We start from the raw sequence: 8,918 nt of genomic DNA, 5'->3' as shown, positions 1-8,918 counted from the left end.
GATGAAGATTTCATACAAATCTAAAAAAGAAAAAAAAGAAAACCCTCCACACACTTCATATTTTTATTTGCAAATAGTTTTGAAAACTATACATTATTTTCCAGCCACTTGACATTCACATCACTTTGCAACGTCCATCGTGTTGAAGAAATAGACAAAAAGACAAAAAAATAAAACGTGGAAAGACTGGAGGGGCAGGAAAACCTTTTCAAGGTGCAACACACACTGTGACACACGACAGTTTACATCAAAACATGGCAAGAAATTAAATCCACGCCACGTTTCAGCCGGTTGAAGAGCTTCACGGAAATCAGGTAAGTGGCGCCCCTATGTGGAGTGAAGCTGAATTACAGCCTGGCGGACATAATCAGAGGGAGGATGTGTGTCTGCTGTCTCGGAAAAAACAAAGTCGGTTCAAATCAGTTTTGTTTATAGCACCGATTCGCAATAAATGTCTCGAGGAACTTCACAAAAAAAATAAATAAATAAAAATAATTATGTTTCAGTGATGTGAGATAAAATCCTGAAAACAACAAAGCTGTTTTCATTCCGGCCATAAATTCAGATGCTCAAATGTAGATGAGGATAAACAGCTTTTTTATTTTTGTAATAGTAGTAATAACAATCATTGGATCAGTTTATTTTAAACTGGTTTTTATTTTATTTTATTTATCTATTTTTTCTTTTTTAGCTTTCATTCGTACTTCCGTTTCACCTTCAGTGGCCGCGAGCCTCCAAAGTTAAGCTAAGCTCGGCTAACAGGTAGGTGGCATCCCCCCAACACTCGCGCGCGCCGACAGACAGCTCCTTCATTGAACGACAGGGTTCAGAGCGCGCGCGTCGGAGCGCAGTCACCCAGAACCGCTCCGAGTTCCCGCACCACGTTTCCTGGACGGAGGGAGGGAGGCAAAAAGGGAGGGAGGGTCCGAACGGAGAGGGGAAGAGAAGCAGAGCAGGCATGGGAAAGTTTCTCCCCACCACACACACACTTTTTCCGACTCCAGCGGGTCTTTATAAAGAAGGCGACGCGCATTTCAAGCGGCGTTAACAATCGGCAGAGCGACTCGGAACCGGCGAGGAGACACAAGCCGCCTTAAGAGAGAGAGAAGGTAGGAAGGTTCACCACACTGATGGAGTCATGAGTCAACTCTCCTTTATCCTGAATGGGTAAATGTTCTGGTTTGTGTTTAAAGTTAAGGTTAAAAGTTTCATTTTTTCAACCTCATTGTAATAGGTCACATTTGTCTAATCCCTTGATGAAATTTGAAAGTTTCAATATCAAATACAGCTTGGCGACTCAGTTACTCAGATTTGTTCTTATATGCTTTATTTTGTTGTTGTTCTAAGATGAACTTTTGCCATGCTGTGTGTTTCAACTGTAACATTAAACCAGAGACATTTTGCAAGACCTAAACAAGAAACAATTGAGGCTCCGAACCGCCTAAACCTGCATATCATAATGTTTCTACAGTTTGATATCCACCTATTAAAATGTGCCTGGAGTGACCTGAAATTTGGTTGTGGGTGCAAGAAATAGCAACACAGAAATGTAGACTTTGCCAGTATTTAAATTTGTGTGTCTTTTATCTTTTGAGGAATTGTTTATTAAAACCATGAGAGTGTTTCCAGGTATCTGGAGGTTTTTGAAAAAGATCACAAAACTTGCTGAGCCCCAACAGTTTAAAGTCATTTAATTGGGATCCGGAGAAAGTGCTACAGGTACATTTTCTCCAGCTTGTTAGATCATGGCTGTCTGTCCCTCCCCCACCTGTTGCTACACACTGCTACTCAGCTAGTTTCGATGGTACTATTTACTTGTTGTGGCTTATTTTGGGATTCTTTTCTGGGGTTTTATTTTTTAGATAGTAAACTGAAGTTGTGAATACCATAAATATAGGGAGCAACTAGATATTTAAATGTATTTAGTGTCAATATTAAGGTTAATTATAGTTGATTCTATAATGTTATTCAAACAAAAGAAATTAGATCACTTTTACCGAGGTAGCACATCAAAACAATAAATAGCATAGGTATTATTGTAAGAGCAAAAATAAATATTTTATAGAATTTCAGAATCAGCAGGATCACTTTCACTTTAATTTTGTGTAAACTCAGAGATACTATAATACTTTGATTTATACTGTGAGGTTCTCATACCAGCCTACTCAAAAGTACACGGTCAGCAAATTCCTCATGTGAATTTTCCCAGAAACAGCAAAGTTATGACGATGTCATCGTTTCCGAGTTGCTCGGCAACCTATTGTCTGCTCATCCTGTCATAGGAGTTTTTTTTTTTTTAACATATGAAGAGTTATTTCTTCTCTAAGACGGAAGAAATAACATAAAAACATTAATAGCACAAACAAATAGACAAGCATCACAGCAAAGCCTGAACTCCCCCACACAGGATGTTTATTCAGATGTGTGTGTATGCGTGTGTGTTGCCCTTTGAGCAAGCTGCTGTGTCATTCAGAAATGTCCAACATCCTCCATTTCCTGACATCCTCACAGGTCAGGACAATACTTCATTGAACGCAGCCACAGTACGCCGCGTCACACATTACGTACTCTTGTTACCCAATTCAACAAAACGCATAAATGGCCCGTAGATGTGTTCTGTAAAAAGGAATAACGGCCTCTCTTTGGACGGGTCCTTCAAAGTTTGGTCGTAAACGGTTGCAGGGCGCCCTGCTCCTGCTCAAATAAAACGCTAAGTTTAGTGCCATATGTTTTTGTTTTAGTCGTTGTTAGTGTATGGAAGCTTCACTCCTCTGCATCTCGATGATTAGGGCCCGGAGCCCCCTGAGAACAGTGTGAGCTCATGGAAGAACTAACAAGGCACCGCAGCCAGATACGCACGCTCTTTCGCGAAGAAGGAACCATTATGCTGAAAAGGTTGGAGAAAATTAGCTCGTTTGTTACCTACAGAATAAAACAACCTGCTGCTTTTTTTTCTTTTTTTTTTCTGAAAAACCAGTGAGAATTCTTTTATGGAAATAAAATGTACCAATTAAAATGTAATTGGTACATTTTCAAGCCAGTCCTCGCGGCGTATCTGGGCTGCGTGCCCTTAAAATTAAACTGCGGCAACAAATGCAACACATCTTGCATGTAAAAGGATATTGTCCACTTACATCTAATTGCGTAATCTAATTTCATCTGCCCCCCCCCAGCTCTGAGATTAGTCCAAAAAAGCTTTCACTGTCCACGGTTTTAAAGTTTGTCTCTGTCCCACATGTTGTCAGGATTTAGGACCCACACGCCAATTTTAGAACCTCTTTCTGAAACTCCCCCACCTCCAAAAAAAACACTCCACTGGAAAGTTTTGCATGTCTGTAAAAATAGCCATAAGTTGGAATGTTTTCAAATGCATTTCAGAATTTATGCATTTAGTGTATTATTTTTTTTCTTACCCAGTTAAAAAGCAAAAACAGACTTTTTTTTTTCACAAATTAAACTTAGAACCGTTACCTTTTGGAGGATTTACTGCGTCAGTGTTAGCGTTGTTTTCTTTGAACTTTGCTCCAGCACAGAGTTCTGAACAAGGTTGAATGGGTTGCTCTGTGCAACTTGTGACCCGGTCCTTGTTGCGGTAGAACATCCCCCACACAACGACTCCAGGGGTTCCTGTGATGAAGGGATTCTCGGTGTCTGGGGTCCTTAACAGTCTCAGTAAAGAAAGTGAGCTTTTCATGTTGGCACTCCGCATTCCCGTTCTACACGTGTCTTTTATATTGCTTCCAGTAGTTTGTATGCCTTTAAATACGCAGCATTATGTGTGTTCCAGGAAAATAGTGCCGTTTTATAGCATAATCAAGTAACTATGTTAACTTCAGTTCTAAAGATGCTGTATGCCGCTTTAATGCCTTCAAATTGGGCCTCGGTCTCACAATGGTGCTCCTCCACTAACTTTTAAGCAACATTTTTCCCAGCGTTGCACTGAGAAGGTGCTGGCAGAATGAGCTCAGCAGATGCTCAGCTCCACCAGCTGCTTGCTAAATGCTGGTGGCTAGTCTGAAGGAGCTGAGCTGAGCGGAGGAGTTGCGACTCGTGCTGCTCTGCGTGGTGGAAGCTTGGCAGCTCAGAAGCTGCAGCTCAGAGGGGGAACTTTGTCCTCAAAACACGCAGCTGAATGGTTGCCATTCAGGTTAAAGGATCTCTCAAATGTGCATGAAAGAATCAAGGCAACACTCCACACGTGCTTTCAATGAGGGGATAACATTGTAACACAATTTTACATGAATCTGCCCCTTTAAGGTATGAAGGTAAGAAACCCGGATGTGTTAAAACACTGATTAAAGCAAGTTTTCTTATTGTAGAAAAGACATTTAATCATGTTTTGAAGGTAGAAAATGTAAAATTATTTCATCTAAAAATATTTATGAGCAGATAAGTAATTTAAAGAATCGATTTTCCCTAAAAACCGAGCTTTTGGAAGAGAGCTTTGCTTCTTTGTCTCTCATGATCATTTCAGATAATGAAACAAACTTTAATGTCAGACAGGATAACCAGAATGAATACACAAAACAGTTTTCAAATGGGCATTTATTTTAGTAATGGATAAGCTCTCCCATTAAAAAGAACAAAACACTAATTTCACATTGTTACATCAATAATTAGTTTTTTCTTTCCCCAAAATTTGTTTGAGGATTTGAAACCTGTCTGACACAAAAGGAAAAACAGCAGAAATGTGAAAGGAGGAAAACCTTTTTCACAGCTTAGCGTACAGATGATGTCACAGCCAGTCATTGTACACAAAGCAAATTGTTCTCTACGCGAAAAGCCTCTCTTGTGGAAATTTGTTGAAAGAACATATGGCTGTTTACTGGTAATCGGGAAAAGAAAAGCTAACGTGAACACCCTTACTTTTGCCCTGCGATCCTTTTCACACTGGAAAAATAGACAAGCTTAGTGAAAATAAACAGGTGAAGAGAGGAGATTTAGATTTAGCCCATTGTGAAACATTCTCTCAATTCGAAACACTTGTTGCCCTGAAATTATGTAAATCTTGGCTCCAAGAGAAGGAACAGCCACAGGCTGAAGGATGTTGACGTCACTGGTAAAACAAGCAGCTGCAACGCGGTCGGTCGCAAGATCATCAAAGCAACTTGGGCTGGCCAGAGACCGGCAATCCCTAGATAGGTTGCCAGTCTGATACAGCTGCAACCTGCAGCTCTCAGACAACGTCTCTTATATCTTTCTTTTGCTTTCAAAAGACAAACTATGCTGTCAGTACATCCAGTTTGCTTTGGTTATATGATTCCTCTTTAACCATTTTTTGGCGAATGTGCTCAGTTACTGATATAAAACTGGAAATAACTGGTGTGAATCGCTGTCCGTAACAAATGAAATGGAAAAGTGGTAAAAAGAATCATTGTACATAAACCTTGGACCTCCGTCACAGTGACCACAGTTTTATGTAATCAGGACGTCTTGTCCCCATTACTTGGTTTGACTTAGCAGGCGAATTTCAAAGGTCAGGAGCTATTAGCATTCTGAGGGTCTGGCTGGCTGCCAAGAGGATTTCTGTTTGTCAATGGTTGAAACTTGGTCACAGTTGGCCGTTCTAACAGGACAAAGATCCCAAACACACATCAGTTTTTTTTAAGGGATGATCACAATATTAAGCTTCCTGGATGCTACAAACCTGGCATGGCCATCGCCTTTCTGCACAATTCTAATCTCTTCACAGCTCAGACTGAGATTCCTCCCTTTCACTTGTATTGCTCCGGTAGAATTTCAACCGGCCCAATCAGCATACAGAAGGAGAAGTTGTGAACGATGATGTCAATTTTCTGCACTGCTCTAGACTGCCAGTACTTTTAGCAATGGGAGCACTTGTCCAAATATTAGTTGGCGTGTATGCCCATGTATCTTCTTTCAGTACAGTTAGTCGTAGCTTTTGAGTTAATTTTGGATTTTCTAATGCGTCTCATTGCCTATTATGCATAATGTGTCCCTCTCAGGAGCAGAGGATGTCCAGAGCTGACTGGTCCTTCCTGGAACACCTGCTGGAGGAGGGCCAAGAGTACTCTACTGCTATTGGCCGGATCTGGATCACAGTACTCTTCCTGTTTCGCATTCTGGTCCTGGGAACAGCTGCCGAATCGGCGTGGGATGACGAGCAAGCTGACTTCGTCTGCAACACGAAGCAGCCCGGTTGCACTTCCGTGTGCTACGACAAAGCCTTCCCCATATCCCACTTCCGCTACTTTGTCCTCCAGGTCATCTTCGTCTCGACTCCCTCCATCTTCTATTATGGATACGTGGCCATCAGAGGTGGGAAGGACCCAAAAGCCAAACAGGGCAAAGGAGAAAGTGGGAGTAAAAAATGTGAAATTGTGAAAGAAAGGGAGGACGCCAGTGTGGCTAAAGAAACTGCAGAGCAGAAAGAGAAAGAAAACAGTTGTGGGAAAGGGACAGTGCCTAAAAAGGGATCTACTGAAGCTCCGAAACTGAAAGGGAGGCTTCTGAGGGCATATGCGTTCAGCATCCTCCTCAAGGTCCTCTTGGAGGCAGGATTTATCGCTGGACTTTGGTTCCTTTATGACGGCTTCTTCATTGCAGCCAAGTTTGAATGCACGAGATTCCCGTGTCCTCATACGGTGGACTGCTTTGTCTCTCGGCCCACGGAAAAGACCATCTTCACCGTCTACGCTCAGGTGATAGCCGGCATCTCCCTTTTGCTCAACCTGATTGAACTCATCCACCTATTGATCCTAGCCTTCTCCTATCGCCTAGAGAAGTGGGATGAGGATTACCTACCTCTAAGAGAGCAGGTACAAGTGACTCCAGCAATACGAATGGAGACGCCCCAAGACTATAACACCGGCAGGGACATCAGCATCCCCGCACAGGGTAGGGAGGCAAAGTTACCGGGCAACCCCTGTGAAAGCTACGCTGAAACGGTGATAGAAGTGAACTGGGATGCAGGGGAGGCCGGGCATAACTTGCTTCCAAGCTACATGAACTGCATAAAATCCACAGGAAAAGCGAGTTCCAAACGATGCGGTCATTCCAAACATTCAGATCAAACAGGGACGGATAGGAAAGGTGCCCACAAGGGACATGCAAAAAACCAGAAACAATATGTTTGACGGTAGCTCGGTGTACTTTTTTTTTCCTCTGGTTTTTGACGTTTCTGCACGTGACACTTAACAAACAGGAGTGCACAGTTTGAAGGAAAGCAGCATAACAACCACTGCACTGTGAACTCCATGTCTCAGAGGCAGACATTTGCAGGGTTTTTTTTTTTTTTTTGATAAACAAATCTATTCAAAATGAAGCATTTTGAGAACACTCCCACAGGCGAAATAAAAATGTGACTCCTCAATGAGATTTAAGTCATAAGATGCCTTCCTGCTAAGTTTAATAGCAAAGTGATGTGGAAAAAAAACAAGCCGAAGGGTCTGGCAAAGGGAGCCACTAAGTGTTTGTGCAAGGAAATTTAGATTTAAACGTACTCTTCTGAGATTTGCACTGAAACCCCCAGAGTCTTCTGGATCTTTGCTCCCTCCTAATGGATCTGTGCTCTCTGTGGAATGCACTGGTCTCTGGACCCCGCTTCGGCTCCCAGAAGGATAATTGCGGCGTGGATGAAGGCACGCATGCATGCACGCACACAATATGCTCGCCTCCTTTCGCCCAGCGAGTTCCGGTCAATCAAATGTTGGAAGACGTGGCCTTGGAAGGCGAGGGGCGGGATGTGGGGAGTGGGAAGGGAAGCCAAAAGTTTGGGATTTGTGGGATGGAGCAACCATAACATTTGAGCTATAAAGAGCCTGGAGGAGGTGACCGCGCTGCGTGCAACAGCATTAATGTGAACCTACAGCTGGGAACTTCAAGAAGCAATAGCTGCAGAGCCGAACAAAAATACACCTCTTTGCAGTTTGTTGTTTAGCAACCACAAACATCAGTGTTGTTTTGAGTACCCTGTAGTGAAACAAGGTGGTGGTAGTGCCATGCTCGTGGAGATCTTTTTCAATGTCCTACAGGGTTTTCTCCAGGATTTCAATGTGTTTCGCACCATCTTTTTGTCAGAAGAGCACTCCCACAGCATAAGGCTGCCAACACCGTGTTTCAAAATGTGGTGCTGTGTTCAGGGTTATAAAACCCACACGTCTGTTTTTGTTAACATCACTTTTATGCATTCTCATTTAATCCCAATAAAATACAGTGAAGTTTGAGGCTGCAGAGCAGTACAATGCCAACAAGGTGTTTTTTTTGTTTTGTTTTTTTCTGTAGTTGGACCTCAGAACCAGTAATTGCCCATTGAATGGACAAAAAGTGGTACAGAAATGTACAAGTTCAATGAAAGGGAGTGGTTGAATATTTGGACAAAATGTATTTAAATAAATGTAATTTTTATGGTGTTGTAAAGCAATCCCGGTCATAATATTTATTACTGTTTGAAAAAAAATTTTATTTATCATTTTTGATGTCAGCTCATAATAAAGTCCAAGGGACACAATTTTGTACCATTCATTCACTTCTGAAGTTCCAGTTGATCTCTTGTGTTCATGTTTCCTCCTCCCTCCATCACATTTTACAGAATGAGATTTCTTTTATTTGTTCCTTTGTCCGACAACGCACTTTCTGCCATCCGAGCATTGTTGCAACGCAGAGAAAACGAATCCCTCATGCCAGCAGGATAAATAATAGAAACAAAGATATGGAAGAGGATTTCACGATATCATCAGCGCGGCTCGCCAAGGAAGCCGGTGGAGGGAAATAACTTTGATTTAATGTCTGTTTTCTAATCAGGGGGTTATGGCTTCGCAGTGAAAAGAGAGCATCACTCATCCGGCACCATAAGCTTGCACAAGGCGCAGCGGCAGTGTATGCTCTATTTAATTTCCCCTGGAGAAGCCGGGCTGTTAATGCATTTTTTTTTCTTCCTTTCTCATGTAGAGCAACTG

The 8,918-nt window shown here is 42.2% G+C and overlaps 1 protein-coding gene across 1 annotated transcript; it reads left to right on the top strand.

Moving 5' to 3' along the window:
- The first annotated feature begins 978 nt into the window (after nucleotides 1-978).
- gja4 (gap junction protein alpha 4) lies at nucleotides 979-8,488 on the top strand. The gene is made up of 2 exons (XM_055056023.1): nucleotides 979-1,109; nucleotides 5,967-8,488. Exon 2 carries the CDS (start codon nucleotides 5,976-5,978, stop codon nucleotides 7,095-7,097), a length of 1,122 nt encoding a protein of 373 aa, XP_054911998.1. The 5' UTR covers nucleotides 979-1,109; nucleotides 5,967-5,975; the 3' UTR covers nucleotides 7,098-8,488.
- Nucleotides 8,489-8,918: the final 430 nt, after the last annotated feature.

This window comes from Poeciliopsis prolifica, unplaced genomic scaffold, assembly GCF_027474105.1.
Source record: "Poeciliopsis prolifica strain line A6 unplaced genomic scaffold, Auburn_PproV2 SCAFFOLD043, whole genome shotgun sequence".
Taxonomy (NCBI): domain Eukaryota; kingdom Metazoa; phylum Chordata; class Actinopteri; order Cyprinodontiformes; family Poeciliidae; genus Poeciliopsis; species Poeciliopsis prolifica.
Note: the sequence above shows the minus strand (reverse complement) of the source record. Positions and strands in the feature narration are given on the sequence as shown.

Coding starts and splice junctions, on each gene's coding strand:
- gja4 (XM_055056023.1), top strand. CDS start 5,976: ATGTCCAGAGCTGACTGGTCCTTCCTGGAACACCTGCTGGAGGAGGGC.